The sequence below is a fragment of the Phymastichus coffea genome, unplaced genomic scaffold (genome assembly GCF_024137745.1).
Source record: "Phymastichus coffea isolate CEN01 unplaced genomic scaffold, Cenicafe_Pcof_1.1 PCOF00114, whole genome shotgun sequence".
NCBI classification, from domain to species: Eukaryota; Metazoa; Arthropoda; class Insecta; order Hymenoptera; family Eulophidae; genus Phymastichus; species Phymastichus coffea.
The window spans coordinates 230,071-252,177 of NW_026706925.1; the positions used below are offsets into that span (position 1 = coordinate 230,071).

The following is a 22,107-nucleotide window of genomic DNA, read 5'->3' on the forward strand; positions in this document are numbered from 1 at the left end:
AAGACTTTATAAGTAAGCACGGCTTTTTATTCGCTGCGATTCTTTTCCTCGAGATAAAATAAACAAGTTATCAGACCGGACGAGCCAAGAAAATCAAACATTTCTTTATCGTTTGCGATCGAACATGTTGAGTATAGCAAAAGGTTTGACGAGCTTCCGTCGACATATGAGCGGTCGGTCAATTTTTCTCGTTGCGACGACGAGACAAATCGAGCGCCACTGTAGGGATAGAAAAAAGAAAGAGGAAGAGATAGAGAGAGAGAGAGAGAGAGAGAGAGAGAGAGAGAGAGAGAGAGAGAGGGAAAGGCGAAGGCAGAGAGAAAGAGAGAGTCGTAAAGTCTTCTTTGGACGGATGAGGCTGGTGCTGGCTCGGGCGTACATTGGAAAATATGCGCGGCTTTAATCAAGCTCTTAATTAATCGGTGGATAGGAGGCTCTCTCTACTGGCTGCTTGAGTGTAGTAATTAATTAGCAACTTTTTTACTGATCATACCTCGGCAGCACAGGCTTTTAATAGAGTTTCCGTTCTCTTTTGCAACGGTGATTAATTACTTTGTTATTTTTCGACTCGCATGCTCTTTTACGAGGGAACTCCCAACTCGCCACTCGAGTACGTTTCGCTTTCTTTTTCTCCTGTAATACATTACCTTATGATTTCAATGCGACGTATGTGTAATCTTCTAATTAGCTTGCGACGATAATTCAAAGAAATTATTATTATCAATTGGTTAACGTTTTTCGTCGCTTACATTAATTAACCGTCAACGTCATATCTTCGAAAACACAAATCAATTAATCCAATTTGTAAAAAAAAATGCGCCCGAGGAAAATTGGCGAAATAGTGCTCGACGTGAACAGCAGTGCAATTAACAAAAACGGCGTTCTGCCATCTTCGGGGTTAGCCTCCTTGAGCGTCAAATCGAACGTGAAAACTTGGCATTGTTGAGCCCCCGCCTTATTCGCCTCCTCGGTATGTATGTGTGCGTGTTGGATCGATTTGCACGGCGCCGATAATAATCACGAGCTCATTAATTCCCTCGACGTTAGCAACGAAAAGAAAGAGAGATAAGGGGACTTATATTCAACGACGCGTATATGAGAGGTGCTGTTGTTTTGCCTGAAATAGCGAAAGAAAATAATATTACGAAGTGAATTACTTATGCTCGAAGTGCCAATCGCAAGTTCAAGTGAGTTTCAGTTATTTTTAACACGTAGCACAGCTACTTGCGATGCCAGTAATTATCTTACGGTCATGTAATTCATTGCAATTACAACCACCTCTACTTGATATCCCAGACGATGACTTAAGCGATGCGATTAGTAGGTCGCGCGCACATACGTTGATAATTCTAATCTCCGGTTACCTAATTATCTCTCGCCGGCTACATCCATCGGATCAACTAATGGGTCTATTCAAATGTGTAGTTCGTTGGCAAAGAGAAATCAACTTTTATTTTTTTAACAATAAAGACTGTCAGTGAATTTTTGGTTCGAGCGCTAAGTATTGATGAGCTTAGGGTTTTAGTCATTTAAAAATAGAAATCTGATTAGTCTTGAAAACCAATTGCCTGCCACTGCTATTTTATAAGACGTCAATCAGTGTGCATACAGATACACCAAAAGAAAGAGAGCCTAAGAGTGAGCGATCAATGTCTTTTTGTAGCGTCTATACACGCGTGAAAGAAGATAAAGTCGGTAGTCGATACCTGTTGATACTGGCCGCTCAAATAAAAGCTCTCGCGAGTTGCTTCAAAAGTCGCGCGCTGCTGGGCTTGACTCGGAGGAAACTTGTCGAAGCCCTGAGAATAATCGCGGGAAAACCAGAGTGAAACCAGTCTGCGCGGATAAATAGATAACGGAGAGAGAAGTGGATTTATTGTACGAAAATAAATAGACATGAATATATGAGCATATCGCTTATTTAGCTTTCTGACTTTTTCAATTTTACTTTTCCAGCATTTCACATTTTAATGCGATAGAACAATTTCAATTTACGGATAGATTTCGATGGAAAAAGCTGCGTTTTCGCGTTTAATGATGATTTTGCGTGATCACATGCATAAATAAAATAAAATTTTTCATCTTTTCTTGCTAAAAGATTTGTTCCTAGTCTATAATAATTGCTATATTTACAAAACGATATGTTCGATGATAAATATTTCGAAAATTGATTGAATACACGAATATGTATTGTTTGACTGATGAAAACTCTTGCTTGAATTTTGAAAAAACGGATCCAGAAAAAAATAGAAAAGATAATAACCAAATAGAATTTACCCAGTGAAAAAAGAAAATACAGTTAGCTAGCCAAGGCAAGAAGACGAACTGCGCGCGAGAGGAAATAGAAGAAAAGAAGTGTTCTCTCGCAGCGGGGGTTCACAACCGAGATAAAGCAGCGCGGGTATAGTAGTGGGCAAGCAAAAGTTCGTGGTCGGGCCGGGAAAGCTCTGCTCACCTCACTGCAGGAGGGCGTTGAAACGCCATGCGCCAGTCCATTTTCTTCCCAAGATCCTTTGATAAGGACGAATTGGAAGCGCTTTATTTAGTAATTGATTGATGTTGATTTAAGAAAAATTTTATTAAATAAATTTTATTAAATTTATTTATATCACTATGAATTAATTTTGTTATCGAGTCATCGTATCAAAAACAAATGCACATCATTAGTTCACGTGGAATATTACATTTACCGACAAGAATGTAAATGAAAGATGTAGATGCACATTTAAATTGCAGGCCTAGCCACTATAGACATATTTGAATGTTTTGCTCGAGCCGAACTGATGACAAGCAGCAGGACCATTCTCATTTTCATATATAAAGATGACGCTTTTTCTCCCAGACACCATTCTTTCGAGTACTGACGATTGTTTCGCTCGAAAGTTTTAATATCCAAGATGCTGAATGCAACGACACACCTGATTCCCTCTCCCACAGATGAATAGTTATTCCGGGAAAAAACAATGATATTTTTTGCTTTCCGTAAGTCAAACTGTTGGATATTTAAAATTTTGATTTTAGTTGATATGAGTAAAGCTATTCATCTCATCTTTAAACAATAGTTCTGAATGAAACTGTGAGAGTACGAAAATAAATATAGTCGTAATGATTCAAATATAATATAAGGAATAATTTACGATACATAAATTATCATCTATATCTTTTTTCTCTTTTGTAAGCTGATACAACACTTTATTGCTATCGATTCATATACATGTATAGATACAACTAAGTAAAGATATAATCAATGAGCGAATAAAAACGTCTGCATTCAAGTGGGCGATAAAGAAGAAAAATCAAGCTAAAAGTATTCGCTTCCAAAAAAGCCAAGAGTATACATATAATAGAAATAAAATAGATGGAAGCTGAAAGAGAAAGGGAGTCTATAAGTAACCGGATCTTCATAACAGAATGTGATCAAAGAATATTAAAATATGAATATATTACACTTGGGAGACCTTCAATGATCTTTCTTTGTCTCTCTCTCTCTCTCTCTCTCTCTCGCTCTCTCTTTTTTTTCCTGCTCTAAAGAGAGTAAGAAAATGTTTTCATTCTTTCAAATTTTTTAAATCTATTTTCTTTCAGATTCATGTTTTTCATTTATTTGGGAAAGTCTTTATCATTTAACTTTGTAGTTTATTGATATTATTATATTTTTTTTGCAATTTACGATGATTGAATTAAATAAAAAATTTGAGAAAGTTGGTGATGAAAATAATGCTCAGCTGAGCTGTGGTTTCGCTGTGATTTTCAATTTTTATCTGACTTATTAACACGACAATAATACATTTTCTTTATTTCTGCTTTTTATAAATAGAATCATTGACTTCTTGGACTTTTCATGTTATTAAAACTAACTTTAATTTTGAATACAATTTTATAGATGAGAATCAATATAAAGTTCAACGAATAGTAAAAGTAGAATCAATTCGATTGAAAAATACCTGAAACTCATCAGAGTAATCGTAAAAATTAGCAATCATACGCATTTGAACAATACGCTACGTTGAATTCGTGCAAGTACCTCTTGCTCCAGCAGTTGCGCACACTCGCGTCTTCTTTCTAATTTCTCGTGAGTACTAAAATCTCGTCTGCGTCACGGGAATGTAGGTTAGGAAGTAGTTTGGTCTGGGGATTTTCGTACGCGAAGCCCAATCAGTTGCGCGCGGCGACAACCGCCTTGATTTAATGCACTATTTTATTCGGAACCCATAAAGCTCCCACGGCTTTACGGTCTGGCTGTCTTCTTTTTCTCTTTCCTTTCCCCTTCGGATTTTTCCACAAGTTGAAATTGTGGAAAACAGAAAACAACAAAAAGAAAACGATGAACTATTGGCGCGTTTGTTTGTCCTTCTTTTCCTTTGAATATTTTTGCCTGGAAGAGAAAATCAATACTAATGTCACTGGCAGCTTGAAATAACAATTGAGTCTTATGTTGGGAAAGGACGAGCAACAGATTTTTCTTTTCTATCAATAGCAGATGATTCTTTGAGGTGGAAAAGATTAGTATCTAAAACCGAGATCAATTAAGATTGACATCAATTCCTCACAATGCTCGCATTCGTGAAAAATTGGATTAATGACCTAATTTCTCATAGGCCTCATTTGATCTCATCAGCTATTGCAACATTCAGACAATCATTAATTACGTCGGACACGTATTAATCTTTATCAGAACACGCATTCAACAGTTCTGAAATGAGTTAATAATTATGATTTCACTCAGCGCTGAATAATTAAATCCGCACGCTTCTGTGCTTCACCAAATTTATCGATCGTCTACGTCGTTCTCTCTTTCTCTCTCTCTCTCTCCCTCTCTCCAAGCCCTTTAACCGCAGGTTCTTTCAAAGTGGCCGTAAAAAAGGTTAATTTATGCACCGATTTTTTATTGGGTCAATTCGCGGCACGATCTTTCCTAGCCGAGAGAGAGAGAAAAATCAATGGACGCGCGGGACTATAATTAAAAAAAGCCGCTCAGCCGCTAGTCTCTCGCTCTCGCATACAAAATAGAGCAGATGGTGAGCGAGTAGAGAGCCGCAATATCGATTTATTTATTTCGTCCCCACTTTTATATTCCCCCGTGCGAGCTCGACTCGCTTTGAAGCAACTCTAGATTTCTCCTTTTTCTTCTTTTTCTATCTCGTTAAATCTCGTGATAGTCATTCGCTATTCAATCATGTGCATGGGTTTTTTATGAGCTACGCTTTTTTTGGCCTCTGTGAAAAGAAAATTATCGAGAGAAATTATCGTACCTATAGAATAAGTTTTTCATGAAAAGTGACATTTTGTTATTACTAATGTAAGATGTCACCTAAAAATGTTTAAATTATTTCCAATTCTATGAATAATTGCGATAACGCTACATAAAAGTAGATTTGCCGCTGTCAAATGGATTTTTCTCATAACGAGAAATTATTTTCTTAGATTAAGATTTTTATTAATAATAAATCACATCTTCAAGAATTCTTCGTCATTTCAACATATCTGAAAAATCAAAAAATGTGTTAACTGTATTATCGAGTGTAGAATGTTTAAAAATATGCAGGAACGTATAATATTTCCATCGAGTAGAAGAATCAATTGCAATCTATTCTCCAGTATCACTCGAAAGGCTTGAAGTAAATTCCATCGTTTACCAGGAACAAATATTTCAATCAACTGAACAGAATTACATCTCAATCTCCGAGGTGTCTACAACGTAACTCTCGGATTTGCTGCGCCAACTTGAAAGTCAAACCAACCGATCCGCCGTTAACTGAAGCTTTTAAGACGTGTAATAGACCTTGTAACTCTTGTCACGTCACCTTTTTGCAGTGCGCAAGGGCGCGTTCTACTTACTTTCCACCATAAAGCCATTATTACCGATCTTTCCCAACGCTCGTTTTGCGAGAATCAGGATGTGACCCGGAAAACTCCTCTCTCTGTCTGTCTGTCTGTCTCTCTCTCTCTCTCTCTGTCTTTCACAATCAGCCTATCTATCTTGCTCGTAGAAACGACGAAGTCTGATTGGCTCGACGAGAAAAGCTGCCCGTAAACGCCTCGAATGTTTGGCAATAGAATAAAGGTCGTGCACCCGAACTCTCAAGGCACACTGGATAATTCGAATTGCTTGATAGTTTATTTCATTTTAACCGTTTAAATCAGCGTTCTTTGCAAAACTGGAATTTCTGGAATTTGCTCGAATTAACTGCTCAGTCTACGTTTTAGAAATTGAAATTATGAAGAGGCGAGCTTTATATATATAAGCTTGGTTAAACTATAAGAAAAGCATAAATATCATCAATAACAAATGAAACTCAAACATCCCATTCAAAATTTTACAGAATTTCATTTGAATAATTAAATGTTTATTAGCAATCACTATTAATCGAAAGGTAAAAATATTCTATCCAATGACATTCAATTGTTTGTCACATTCTCATGAGAGTGCAAGTATAAAACATTACATTGTACAATAAAAAACTTTGGCCATACGCAGACATAAAAGCTTTACCGGCATTCACAAATCAGCCGCCAAGTCGTAGTATCTGACCAATTAATCTGATTGAATATCCAAATATATCCGATGTACAACGGCAACAACAACAGCAGCAGCAGCAATGGCGGGGGCTGAATTTTCGATCGCATCGATGCTTTGCGCGCTTCGCTCTAGCCGGTACGCAAACAGCTTTCGCATTATCTCTCTTTGGCGAGTGGGAGGGGGTGGGTTAGTGACCGGAGGGCAAAAGAGCGTAGCGCGATTATTACGCAGATAACCGGAAAATTAACTGCAAAATGCTACGTGGCTCTCTCGATGGCTAATTTTAATAACGTATTTATTACATATAGAGTATCAGTTGCGACTAGATTGCCTTCGATTTGACATCCTATGTTCATTCAAAAGAGCTTTGATTTTCGTTAATATACGCTTATTAATCGACGTTCTGACAACATTGATAATATCCGAGCTGATTGCTGCAGTATTATTACATCGATTGCTCAATTTGTTCGACGAACTGCAAAAGTTTTCAAATATAATTTTGAAAAAAGCGTAAATGATCCGCCTTAAAACAAAATAATATATTGTATAACATACAAAAGCCAAGCTCTATAGAGAGCGTTACCAATTCAGCCGTCATTCGAACCGTTCAAACACAGGCATATATTATTTCAGATCTTTTATCATTCAACTCTGTAACTCATGCTTCATATATCGGTCATACAGAAAATTTTCTAGGCCACGCGTCGGCTTCGGCCGCTAACCAGTATAACAGGCGCGCGCTTTTCTCTGTACGAGGCGATGAATAGCAAAGTTTTATCTTGGCAGAGCGGCCGCCGCGCCTTGGCTGTGATATACGGCACTGTGCTTGACGCTACACACGCGAGACGCGGAAAATCTACGAGATGTCTCGCTGACTTCCTTCTCCCTCTTCTTTTTTTTTATTCTTTCAAGGCCGTTTCTTCTTATTTCGCTTTCTCTCTCTTTCGGCTCTCTCTCTCTCTCTCTCTCTCTCTCTCTCACTCGTTCTTTTTTAAGACCTTCCATTCTCTTCAGCTTCGCTTCTTTTTACTTCACCACTTTCTACACTGTCTTTTTCAGCTTTTGGTCTTTCGCTTTAATATTCCTTTTTCCGCTATATTGCATTTGGGTTTAATAACTTTTGTCTAAGAACTTTCGCTTCTTAAATTGCTCGATTTCTTTGCACTATAAAACGTGAATGGAAAAAGGTAATCTTGTTAAAAAATTTTACAAAGATTTACGATCGTTTGAAAGTTTATAACGAAAGAATTATTGGTATGTTCATTTTTCATTTGAATTTCAAAATATTCTGAAAATGAAGATATATGGTTACAAATAAACTTCGATTTTTTCATGGTTTCATTATTAAAATTTAAATGAGTGAATTTTTCACTGTTCTTTGAGAGGAAAAGGGAAGGTACAGAATAAAAATGAAGACAAAATTAAAAAGGAAAGTCTGGCTACGCGATAAGGGAATGAAGAAAAAGGAGTCAGAGAGTCTCAGTGAAGAAGAAACCGCGTAAAAGCGAAAGAAAGTAAGAAAAAGGCAGCAACAGAGAGAAAAAGAGGGAGTAGGGGAGGGGGACGCGCAGGCGAAGGAGAGATAGCGAGGTTAGGAGTGCAATCAGCATTTACAACTCGACCGGAAGTTTTGCCTCGGCCAAGAAGTGCTTGGCCCCATCACCATCAGGAGGCGCGCACTCGAGAGAGAGAGAGAGAGAGAGAGAGAGAGAGAGAGAGAAGCTTGCCTTGGTGCTTTATTATCATATGTTTTTATTCGACGACACACACACAGCCTTGGTAGTTTTACTTTCCTCTGTTTTCTCCCTCAAGAAAATGATGCCTCTTCTCTCGTTCCCTTTCGCGATCGAAATTCAACGGCTGCTGCAACGAATGAAAAAAAAAGTCGTGCCATTATTTCTTGCTTGACTCTGGACTTTATCGATCTACCTCTTTAGGAGAACTTATCTATTTTCTTTTCTTCTTTTTTTCTTCAGCGTTATATAACTGCACTTGGCCAACTTTTTGACGTCTGGCTTTGATTTTACGTATTATTTCGCCAAGGATTTTACCAAACTTTCCTTCGGTACGCAAGAAACTTCAATCGAGATGTCCGTATTTCTTGTAAAGAGAACAAATTTTGCTCTTTTTTTTGGCGACTGATTTACCATTTATTTTGACTTGAGTAATCTGAAATTCAAAAGTTTAATTATATAATCTCCTCCAGTTTACTTCGATTACCACTTCAAATCCACTTTACCGATACCTTTACTTTTTGTCCCCGTTGTATAATCTTTTTACTAATGCACAATAACACCTTAGAGTGCAAGTAACGAGAAGAAAGAGTTCGAACAAGTGTCAAAATAAAAAATTTCACGTGCAAAAAAAAAGAAATAGAGAGAGAAACGTTCAATAGTATTTCGTCGATCGACTCGACATCAAAGCCAGTGGGCAGCTCGCGCACTAGATCCTCTTAACGAAGCACCTTACAAAGACTGAACTTTCCACTGGTGGATCGATTGGTCGTAAGCCGAATACAAGTGTATTTTATTCGACGCAGCCTACCACTGCCAACTCTATATACAGCCGTGCGTGTTCTTTACGAGAGAAAACCTTTTGGACTCGATTACCTCGATCATTTATGAACTTGATATCATCGTAAAAAGCTTGCCGAATCTACTAAGTATCCTAATCAGGGTTTATACGGTTGTTTTAGCCAAAGTCCTACGAGGACTGAGATTATCGGTTTTCTTTTCGAAAGGTTGAGAAGCTTTCATACTCCGCGATATTTATTTAACGTTACACTGCTAATTCGAGATGCTAATTGAGTTTATTAGTGAAGAATGGGTAATTAAGTAGTTTTTAACGAATTTAGTCAGCCAAGGCAAAAAAGCAAGGTTTTATAAAAGTACGACAACGTTCTCGATTTAAGAAACAAATCATTCAGGTTGGTAATGCTATTAAGAATGGTTGTGTCTGCAAACTCGTAAGCGCGAATGTTTACTTGTAGCTATGTGTATAAGTGTATAACAGTTGTTCAGTAAATGTTAAAGCTTTAATAAGTATTAAAGCTGGTAAATCTTGTGAAGTGTAAGTGTAAAAAGTGTTGTTAGATATAACTTTTGACAATAACGTATTTTTCACACCACATATGATCAATATTTTAAGAAATGTAACTAGCTAATAAATATTGTAAGATGTATATACGGCAGTCGATGGAAAGCCAATCCCAAAATCTCGATAGCGATGTACAAGAGTTATATACGTTCATTCTTCAATTGAATATAACAGCTTTGATTATTTTCCTAAGGCGAAAAACTTCATAAAAAATTTAAGCAGAGGTGATACCAAGCCATCAAAACTGCTCTATTTGGTTTCAGAAAAGCCACCCTCATAAATATCCTAGCCAAAGCTCAGTTAAAAATAATTAAAAAACGAATGAATGAGAGATAAAGAAGAAAATTTCTTATATCGAGGATTTTTCTTGAGTTGTTCACTTTTTCGTAATCCGTAGTAGTTACCCGTATTACATTATATTTCGAAAACGAATTATTCTTATTTTAAGATTCATTTTTTGTATGTTAGAAATTACTGAAAAAAGCTTGGATATACGCAGTTTTTCTGTTAACACTACCATTCCCGTATCAACTGCTCTCCTCCATTTAACTCGTTGTTCCTAGGGAAAGTCTCGTAAGTGGAGAGGGTTAATACCCGCATGGTTGAGCATTAATAAGCAGCTTACCGCTCGTGAAAATACAAGCGAGCGCGCGAGCGTTTCTCCCGTTCACTGTGTGCACTTGACTGAGCTCTGGCTCGAGAGCGAGTTTCGCGGCAGCACGTACGAGATATGGCCGGGTGATACCGCTTGGAAAAAAACCTTAGGATTAGTAGACTATTTATGCGTTGATTCTTTTTCTTTTGTCTATTGTCATCGGTTTATCGCTCATGCTTTTTAAACGATAATTAGGCGGTTATACTCGTGATTGTATAATACAGTATGTCATTATCATTAAGTATTATCATCCTATCACAACATCCAAGTTAATAATAGCTCGTTGTTGCGCGATAATTACCTCCGAAAGCTTGTCAAAATATTCGATAGTTTCTAAGACCTTCTAATTTGTAACTTGCAATAATAATTCAGGAGTATCGCTATAATCCGAATTATCCTATTTTTCTGTATCGATACAATCGAAATCTAAAGTTGGTGACTAGCGCGGCTGCGCATCACGTAGTGCACCAACTGATAGTCAAGGCAGATAGAGTCGCCTCGGGCAATTAGTTCGCGTTCGCTCAGCAGAGTGCACTTAGCGAAAAGTAAGCAAACTCGGTTCCTCGGCTTCCCTCTACGGCTATATTGCTCTCTCTCTCTCTCTCTCACTCTCTCGGTGCCTATTTTTCTCTTCTGCCTCCTAAATTGCCCACCCTCCTCTTACTATGTACTCGCTTTCACTTCTTAATCCTTTGTCTCTATACATCTACATGTCTTTAACTGTAGCGCTATCTATCTTCCTTTCCTTTCTTTTTTTTCTTAGTCTTTGAAAGCCACGCTCCACCTTCTTTTTCTTTGCTTGTTTTTTACCAGAGCTCTATATCTCACGGAGCAGTTACTCTACTTGAAAGAAAAGGGGCGAGGGGGAGGGGGTGAAGTTGAATTTTATCCGTTTGCTCAACCGCGCACATACGTTATTTTCTCTATCTCGTTTGTACACCGAGTAGCAAGCAACGTTGTCTCGTACTGCTCCTCGGGTTTCGACAAATAGTAACAGCGAGTTTCGTGTACAGTCGCATACAGATGATTTTACTTTTTTTTGCTATATCCACTGACGTGCATTTTTGATACTGGAAAGAGTAAAAGAGAGAGAAGTATATGCAAAATTCTGAAGTAATTCAGGCTTGAAATATATATTCACCGTTGGAAATAATAATTCCTTTGGATTTTGAACGAACAATTATTTTTGTTATTACTATGCATAAAACTTCAGTAAAATCTGATGCTTTCAGAACCATTAATACAATAGAATCTAGCTTAGATAGTAACAAATTTAAATAAATAGCTGCCACGATGATGAAAGTACAGTTAAAACAAAAGAGTGCTTGGCATAAGCGATGAGAGCGATAATTTTTAAACGCAGCATAATTTCATATTTAACGCGTATTTTGCCGCCATGTAATCAAGGAGTCTTGTATAAAACTTTTGTTCTTTGTCGAAGAGAGAAGGACAATAAAAGCGGAGGCTTCGATCCAACGACAACGACGTCAACGGCGGCGAACATGACAAAGCCGCGATTTTGCCAATTTGCCGGCTTCTTTTGCCCACTGCCGCCACGCGAATCGATGCCCCTATTATCGCTGGCCCTGAGCGACTCCCGAAATAGATGTTTCCTGTGTACTATACCTCTTGTGTGTTGGTCGTATTTCTTAATGATTCTCCCGGCAATCTATTTTTAGGATTTTGCATTGCACTTCTGTTAAAATTAGTCTTGTTTTGACTGTCATTTGTTATTGTCTGATAGTTCTCTGTATCAGCGAGTAATGAGCGACTTGTCGATCTGATTTACTCGTCTCGGTTATTTGCTCGCGAGATCGAACTTCGACGGATGTATTAATTACCGAAGTCCAATACTTCCTTGTCGATTATTTCAGACCTCTATTTTCTGCCTTTGTCAAATCGAATTGAATGTATTTTCCCTATAAATCTATCTCGAATCATGGATGTTTAATTCTATAAAAGTATCATGGAATTTGAACAAAGACTTTTCTTCTCTTATAGAATAAGAACATGCTATGCAACTATTCGAGAATCAGAGCTTGTTTATCCGCAACAATAATTTTTATCTCGCTATTTGTTGCGGCAATCGACGTTATCGACGATGAGAATGAAGGCCGATAGGTGGAAAACGTTGAGCCTACACAATAGTAATACATTCGTCGTTTGCCGAGGCACTTAAATTAAAATTCTGTGATTTAATGCGTCAGTAACATACAACGCGTATAATTTTATTTAAAAATTAATGTTAAATTCATGAACATGAGAGATTATTAACATTTTGATGAAATTTACGTTTAATCTTATAGTTTTTTAACAATGGCTGATCGATTGGCGATCTTGACTACTTGTTTCTTGCATTTAATTTGAAGGAAATGACGTTTACGAGATTATTAGCTTCTTCATTCATAATTTTAAGCATTGCATAATGATAAATTATATTATTAACAAATACTTATATTGACTTGTTTTAGAAAAATGTAACAGTAAACATAACAGTGAAGATTACAATAAATTTTATGGTCGTATTCGAGCTACAAATAACACGTACCTGAAATCGTTCTACCTTCAAATCATCTTCAATTACACATTTATTTAACTTGAAAGTTCATTACAATTCTTCTTCACTTTATGAAATCACTTATGGTTTTTTTCTTCATTTTAATCCTTATTTTTCTTTGGGCTCCCGTTTGTTCGTGAGTTTTATAATGTTCTTACACTCCCCATTTTGTTGATCGCGTTAATTACGTTAATTACTTTGCCTCCTAATGCAACCTACTGAGGCTACGCTACTACAAATGGAAAAATAAAATACACAAGATTATAGACGAAACAAAGAAAAAAAGTTTAAACAATCATGGCAAGATAATGTCGCCTGATTAACTAAAATTGTGTAGATGAAGATAAATAATGTTTGCAATACTTTTACTTTTTACATAAACGTTTGACCTTTCTTATACATACATGCTTACTTCAGGATAAATATTGCATATTTGTGTTGATCCGTTTTCACGTTGCTTATTTGTAATGACATTGACTAATAATTAAGTTTTCGAACAGTGTTAATAATAGAATACTACTTCTGCATTGTCTCAACATGTAATAAACAATGAATATGTCACCGTTTTTAATAACATATTACACACAGAAAAACAAAAATACAAACATGTATCTTCTAAGATGTTACATATTTATGATATTAAAAATAATATAGACTAGCCATGGGATACAATAAAATTAATAAATGTCATAAAAGCACTGTAGACATAATTAACAAAACGTTCAACAATTATCAAACCAAGAAACATGCAAATTCATACTGGCTAAAAGCGAGAAGCTAACGGAGTAGCATAATGCACGGCGACCCCTGAATACATACTCTTGTTTTGGTTATATCTCGATCGTCTCCAGCATGTGCGCGAGGGATGTATGACATAAGACCCGTGAAGCCTTTAGCACACATGTTGTAAGAGACACCAGTGAAAGTATTTCATTGCGGGATTTCTCGCACGTGTCGTGGAGCCAACCGCCTAATTACGGTGGTGTCCAGCTGTGAAACAGTCCGAGGAAACGGCTATACACTCGACGGGGCCAGTTTCGGATGACACTGACCTCGTTGGTCGCTTGCTAATGAGTGGGTGGACTCTCGGCTCTTTCCTCGGGGTTTTTTCTATTCAGTGCGTAGTTGTGGCGCTGAGGCTCGTCTCTCAGTTGTTGTTACCAAGTTGCTACGGGAATACCTACGGCATCTCCGCCTCATAGTTAGTGTAATACGTTTTATTCTAAGTTAGTGTTTTACTCGGACGCGTCTTTATTTAAGTGTCTGTTAAAGTTTATATTTGCGTGCGCATGCGAGGTTTGAGTGATCATTGAATTGTCTGAGGGCTGTACCCTCTTCTCTTCAACGGGGCTGTACCCCGCTGGATTAAGTCTCAGTTTCACTGTGTCGTGTGCGACGTCTAGACGTAATAGTCTTGTAAGTGAATTAAGTTAAGTTCAATTATTGTAAATTTTAGTGTTCGGCTTTTTTCTCCACTCATCTAGTGGAGGTTTTTTATGCCTATCTTCCTTTGTTGAATATACGTTCCCTAATTATTTTTTATCTAACTAGTTTCTTTTATTTATCCTCCACTTCACACACTCTTACACACATATATGAATTTGTCGAGGTCAACTCACGAAACTTAATTCTCATGAACAACTCTGATACGCAGATAATTCGCATCCCCTCCAACTTTTTGCGTATAAATATCCCCTGCGATGCTGCGAAACTTCCAATTGTCAAAATTAACGAGCAAGCGCAATATCCAGGAGAACCCTTTGTTTTCTATCACTACACTTGGAGATGGAATTACTGAAGAATTACTTTTTAACATAAGTTTACTGTATTAATTAATATGATTCAATTGTTTTTGGATCTCTTTTATTCCGCAGTCATAGAATGGTATCAAATTTTTCACCTACATTTACGGATGTAAAATTGTAGGAAGCGAAAAAATAAAAGTAGATAAAAATTTTTTTGACTTTGGCTATTATCTGTCGCGCCATACCATGCTATATAAAATTTTTATTATTATTTAGCACTTTTATGGTAAACGAATCTAATCAATATACTTATGTCGAGCTGATTCATAAATATTATATATCTAGCAGTAATTAAGTGAGTAGAAATTTTAATAGGAACGTAGAATCTATGAACATTTTTCATTTTCGAATGCTGTATATAATCATCATCAATTTATAGTTGATTAAACAATTTCATTTTACTTTCAAATATTTTTAATAACTTCGTTCTATTCCACTTTTCGCTTATATTTTCATGTTACATAAAACAAAATAATCCATAGCTGACAGTGTTATGTTACTTGCATTTTTGCCATTAACTTAATTAGTACCATGTCACACTAATGTTAGATGACGAAAAATAAAAGAGAAGCGTATGAAATTTGAAGAGCAGCAGCATAATTAATCAAAACAGCTAAATCCGTATTTCGCACGTGCATGTGAAACAGTCAACTGGAGTGGGCGAATCGAATGAAAATCGGCTGAAAAATATCTTGACTAATGGCACTCGGCGCGGAATTTTAGTAAACGAAATCTGGCCAAACGCTTGTCGATTTATTACCGCTGAACGAGAGAGAGAGAGAGAGCGAGAGAGAGAGAGAGAGCGAGAGAGAGAGAGAGGAAAGGGGAGGAGAGAGCGAGAATGCAAGCGAGAGAATCGATGAAATCAGGGAAACGAGACTTCGCTTTGTAATTTAGCAACTCGTCGAAATTTTTTTTTGTTTGGCAGGAACCAACGATTTTTTTTTGCAGTATGTGTTTATTTTGTGATAGACGTGGATGCGTTATTTATATATAATCGTGTTGATTTAAGTGAAAAAAGAAAAGTCCGTAATTTATAAATCATTATTTATAACTAAACTGATTCGTAATCGTAAATAGCAACTTTCATATTTTTTTCTCTAATTTAGAACAAAAATCTATTTACATCATGCCGAACTATTACATTCACCAATACTATTTCATGATTAATTTGTTGCAAAAAAAGGCAAAAGAAAAATTTCAACTTTATAACTCTCATCATGTCGTATTGCAACAAGACAGAAGCCAACTCACATTCGGAATGACAAGTAAAATTCTCACATACGCCGTGAAAATAGGCTGCAATAAAGGCTACAGGATACGCAGGAAGGCGGGGGGGCACTATAAAATTGCAAGCCGAGAAAAGGAGAGCGACGAGTGAGATGGTGGTAAAAATATTTTATTTAACTAGGCTAGAGAGAGAGAGAGAGAGAGAGAGAGAGAGAGAGCGCTTCCTAATTTCGAAGCTGGAGCCACACCACTGGAATCTTAATTGCGAGGAAGAATTCGGGGATGTCCGGCGCTGCGCTCGGCAATGTACCGAATAATAGTCGACGACGAGCCGGCGAATTTCCTGGCCATGCTCTCTCCTCTCTCTCTCTCTCTCTTTCTCTCTCTCTCTCCCTCTCTCTCTCTCTTCGCTCGAGCGCCCATGAAACGTCCAATATATCCTCTCCAAAAGGAAATTCTCTTTCTTTTGCTCTCGTTCGCAGACTTCCGCTGCTCTGGACCAAAGTCTCTCTCCCTTTCTCTTCTTCATTTTTCTAACTATTGTCTGGGTTCGAGAGGTCATCTTCTCATAGATGATTATTTCTTCCTGATATTATGTTACTTATATTTTTAATATAATTTCATGAGTTCATTACTTAAGCTTTATTTAAAAATCAAACAGTAATCAATATCAACAACACATATTTTATTGTCTTTCTTTTTGTCATTTTCTTTTGATTGTTTTTTTCTAATTTATGGTCCTTAATTTTAGCCATAAGTACATATTGTAGTTTTCCATTGAAGCATCATATAAAAATGAAATTAATAAATTGATTCAACCTCTTTCTATGTTCATGTTATGAAACAAAAATTATTTCAATTTTCCTTTTTTAAGATTTCTAAAAGTTTCCATCCAATATTTAATTTGATAAATTACTATAAGCCTTTCTATTTACAACATGGTCATCTTGGATAGAATTTCCTATTTCTGGTGATACTTTTCGAAGAAAACTCTTGTGTTGATATAATCTTATAAAGTGGATCTGCTAAAAGCTTTCTAAACCATTCAGTGTGCTATTATTTGCCACTTTATTCAATTAAAACTGGAAAAATCTTGATTAATTGAGCAACATCTGTAACAAAAATAACGCAAAGAGTAATAAAAAGTATCACGTCACTCTTACCTGAGCTTCGAAAAAAGAAAACTCAGATAATTATACCCAATACGGGTCAGCATCTATTAATAAAAAACTACTCAGTGACAGATTCGCCTAGTGAGCTTCATTCAATCTATAAAGCGCATTAGCCTTAGAAAAATCCAAAGCGTGAGAGGGAGAGAGAAATAGATAAAGAAACGAGAGGAGCGAGAGAGGATTTCTCTGGCGAATAGTCATGAGTCATGAGAATTCTGGGGGACTAAGCCCCGAAGCCATTTCCTTCGCCTTTTCTTTTTACAGCAGCTCTCTCACCTATTCCTTCTTCTTCGTCCTACTACTACTACTACTCACTTCTTCTTCTTCTTTTTTCTATCCTAACGCGATCAGCATCCAGCGGCTCTCTCTTTACACGCTGAGCGATGCGCGTAAAGTGCCGAGCTACGTCGCTCGAGAAAAGCAATCGATATGACGCAGTCGCGAGCGTACATAAAAAGTAATGCGCGCGGTTCTACCAATCACGATTAGACGATCCCGCGATCGAATTTCTCTTCTTCTTTTTTTATATTAATTTCTTTTTTACCTCTTGCAGTGCGTCGACAATTGGCGAAAGAGATATTTGATATTTGTGCTGACGGTGCTTAATGCCGTATTTTTTTTCCACGGGCATATATTCCATTGAAATTTGAAAGATGGGATTTCATAAAGTAATGCGAGTGTAAAATATTTTTGTTATAAAAAAATGAGTATATGAGACGGAATTATTTTCCTTTTTCAAAGCGGATTCACTCACTGTCTGTTTTACTTTTGATACCTACTCTCGTTAGTTAGATAGGCTTCAATGAATCAAGAGGATATACGTATTATTGATATTGATCGAAGTTATTTCATGTTACAATATACGCAAATACAGTCCATCACTTTACAATATTACATGTACATATTACTAGTTGAGCGATTCATACCGTTGAATGATTACACACAATACTGGCAATTATTACATTCTATTTTCAGGAAATTGTAATGTGTCTGACCGGACGTTGATAACACTACTTGAATTGAAATAAATAGTAATTGGTTAAACACAGTAAATGAACACGTTTAAGCAATTAAGGTAAAACATTTTATCGGCTATCAAAGGTTATGTAACAAAACAAATCCTTGAACACCTTAGAAAGCATTCCAATTGTTTCGCGTGCATTCACTTAAAACTCTCATTAGAGCTTCAGATAAAATGCTTTCGCCAAATCGAATTCTCATGTCAACAAGCTCTCTGCTCATCGAAAATAGATGCGTAGTTCTATATAAAAAAAGAGGTGTATCTCGAGATCGAATGACGCGTATCGGCTGGTGCTTGCGCGCAAGTCGCTGATCCTGAAAAGAGAGAAAGAGGAGAACAGCTGTGAAGGGCGATTTATTGAGTGGCGGTGATGAACGCAATTAAGCGAATCGATTGGAAATCTATTTCAAGTTCTCTCCAATTGATCTTATAAATCTTATTTATTCTCAGTAAGCTCTACTATCATGTTCATTTCTAGAGTCTTATTTTTATTTATAACAGCTTCCCTTTTTTATATTAGAATTTCCTAATGTAAAATTCTATACACTTTATTCAAGCATTCAACACGGATTGCCACATTCATAGAAAATAATTGACCTTGATCATTGAAAAAGAACGCTGCCATTGTTCGGTGAAAGAATAACTTTTTTAATTTTCAAAGAAATTAGGTGCATTGTTCTCGCGCGTACGTAGTCAGATGTTTAAAAAGAAAAAAGAACCTTATTTAATATAATTGTTATTATGCCGCACGAGTTCAGAACGTCTAATGCTCTGAACATTGAAACTTCCAAGTTTACAATTAATGGTAAGCCAGAGAGCCAGAGGAAAGAGAGAGAGGAGGGCGAAATCCCAGTGAGTGGGATATAAAAACGTCGCATGCGGCTCTCCATTGTTGTTGCCCTCGAAAAGCGCAAGCGGCGGATGACGGCTCGCATCGCATTTACATTTAACGGCAGTCTGAGTGTGAGAGAGAGGGAGCGAGAGAGCGAGAGAGCAAAAGGACAAAGGCACAGCCGAGGAAAACAAGCCATCGTTGTTGTCTTTCCGAAATAAACTCGTCCTTTTCTCTTTTTCCTCTATCGCGCGAGAAAGAAACAAGGAGAAAAGGCTACCCACATCTGCCCGTAGATACATACAAAAATTTTTCTAAAACACCAATTTGACGTGGGTGTGTGTGTAACCTTTTTGTAATACGAGATCTCTCAACTTTCTTGTAGAATGCTTTTTTTATGAATATCATTAAAAAATATCACATAATTTAAATACGTAAGCAAATTCATATTGATATTATCTGTAAGCTGTAATCTGAATATTATGACTATATAAAATTTCCATACATTCTTTAAGCATCGTCTATATAAGTGCTTAGATTTTTATAATTTAAGCTCTCTTTTCGAAATATTTTTGGATCCTCAAAAAGTATAGTATTTAACGCGTTAACATTGCATATTATTTTCCATTATTTATTTTCATAAAATTAGTCATAAACAAATTTTTACAATAAATTTCCATCACAATAAAAAATTCATGCGAATAAAAACATCATAGTAAGACAGTTGGAAGCAAAACATACTGAAAAGGCAGAAGTAGTGACACAAAGTGAGAGCAAGAGTTCGCAAGTGGTATAGAAAAGATAGAAAAGGATGGAAAGAAAGCAATACATTTGGCGCGATTAAAGAAAGCTCTCGATGGGGCGTAAACCTTCGTTAATTGTCGGACGTCCCGTCGCGCGCGAAGTCCCATATAACGTCGTGGCACGATTAGACGACGAAATACTCTCACACAGATAGGCGAAAGAGAAGAAAACGGCTCACTTCTTGTCGTCCTGACCCCAGCAGCGCGAGACGACGTTTTATCGTTCCGTAACTCGCGCAGCGCGAAAACGTCTCTGCCCCTTCTCCTACTCTCCCACTCTCGCATCGTAAAGTTCACTTTTATGAGTGAAATTTTACGTTTCTTAACGCTCTCGATTTTTAAGGATAGCCGGGGCGAATTTTCGCGCATGGCTCCGATTTTCATACTGCACTCTTAAAAATATGCGTTTCTAACTGCTGCGAAATTTATGGTCCATTCATTGACGGTCCTTGACATGACGACGACGACGCAGAAAAAGAACGACTGAACCGTTTATGCATCGTTATAAGGTATATCAGAATTCAGGACTGTGTATAATTACTTTTTTTATGTGAGGACATGCACACAGTAACCAGATAGAACAGTTTTTTTTAGGTCATATCTATTTTTTTACCCACAAGAATTGATAACGTCGTTACAAATTTTGTGATTACAAGTTACAAATAATCACGCGCTTATTATGCGATTCAGTTTCTAAAATACGTATCTATTTTATTCGACAACGATTTTTTGCCAAACTAAAATAGTTTCTTATTTATAAATCTTGGATTCTAAATTAGTTGAAAAATTCTTGCAATAAGACGATCTATAGTATAGTTTTCATTTATTGTTATTGCATATGTTACAGAGACTGTAGAGTCGTAAGGGACCCACAGACGATGAAATCCAAAGGCTATGGCTTCGTATCTTTTGTAAAGAAAGCGGTGAGTATTGAAAAGAAAAAATATATATTTCACACAGCTATATTGCATGAAAATTTCAGAGCTCCGTTTTATCCCAAACACTCGCTTATTTTTTAACAGTTTCAATAATGTCTTCCCTTTCAATAAAAAGTCTGCTTTCTCGTATGTTTTTAAAGATTTATCTTGGGCACTCTGTGGCCGTCGCAAATAATAACATAATCTACATTCGCCGAATTAAAATTTCAATTCTCTATGGGAAGAAGGATAAAAATCGTCACTCAGGCAAGCCGATGTTTTATGCAAAAATTTTGCTCCACTCTCCTGCGCGCCGCACGTGCATGCATGCATTCAGCCGAGGAAATCCCCCGGAAAAGCCGCGTGCCAGCTTTGACGCCACCACCGCCGCCATCTCCTCCGATATTAAAGCGAATATCATTCAATAAAGGCGTACCTCCGACAATGACGCGACTATGTCAGTCTAGGATTTCGAGGCAAATTCCATGTACTGCCGCAGTGTAGCTAAAAGTTTTCTACCTTACCATCTGGTTATGTATTGTTTCGGCATTTGTGATTTATAAAAAAATAAACCATTTTAGAAATATCGACGATCAGTTTTCTTGAACAAATGCTCTAAAAAATAGTTAATAATATTTTTTACTTTCGAACTCGAAATCCTAAGAATAATCTGTAAAACAGTTCACTTCACACAACAACAAAATATTTCTAACGTACTTTAGCGAAATACTTGTAGAACTCTGCCACGTGGGAATAACATTCGCAGATGAAAAACACTTGCAGCTATGTTGGTAGACTGCGAGACTGTGCAACCAGCGCATCTGTCGTTTCGGCTTCATTTTTCAGCAATTCGCCCTTGTCGCTGACATCGTCTGTCTTTTCAAGCTCGGAGCTTTTTCCGCTCTCACTTCTTTTTTCCTCTACTCGCGACGCTTCCGACATCTCGTTACATGTGTGAAGGCTGTAATCAAATTGGCGGCAGAAACAGAATCCCCGCATGTCTCGCGTATATATGTATACGCTGTCGTGTGTCTCACAGAGTTACAGGGTTACTCATCTTTTGTTCTCTTTTGACAGAATATTTTTTAAATTGTTTAATTATTATACGTGGCTGAGTCGAAATTTGAGAAAGATCACTAGGTTTTTATTCTGTAGTGATTATACATAGAATACATGGGTTATTTGGAGATTAATAAAGCCCTTCAATAAAGAAATTTATGCTCTTGTACTGTGGATCTACTTGTGTCTACAACTCAATCTTTCAAAGGAAAAGGCCTAACGAGGTCTTGAAAAAAATTTTTTTCCAGTTTCCTACAAAAGAGAAAAAAAAAAGAGCTCAAGTCAATCCAAGAGCCCAAGCTTTTCACTCCAAAACAAAAGGAGAGCGCTCTCAAATTCTCAACCGAGCGGAAACAATAACAAAATAATTACTCGGCTCTTGTAAGCGACTTACGAACGAGCGCTTACATAAAACTCGAAGGCTCACTAGAAGTCGAAAA

The 22,107-nt window shown here is 37.0% G+C and overlaps 1 protein-coding gene across 5 annotated transcripts in view; it reads left to right on the forward strand.

The window, feature by feature from the left end:
• The window catches only part of LOC131670699 (nucleolysin TIAR), a 199,377-nt gene that overhangs the window by 124,563 nt on the left and 52,707 nt on the right, over window positions 1-22,107 (forward strand). For all 5 annotated transcript variants that reach the window (XM_058946521.1, XM_058946522.1, XM_058946519.1 and 2 more), the window contains one exon: window positions 20,539-20,614. In XM_058946521.1, the coding sequence (XP_058802504.1) occupies window positions 20,539-20,614 (76 nt within the window). The remainder of the gene's footprint in view (window positions 1-20,538; window positions 20,615-22,107) is intronic.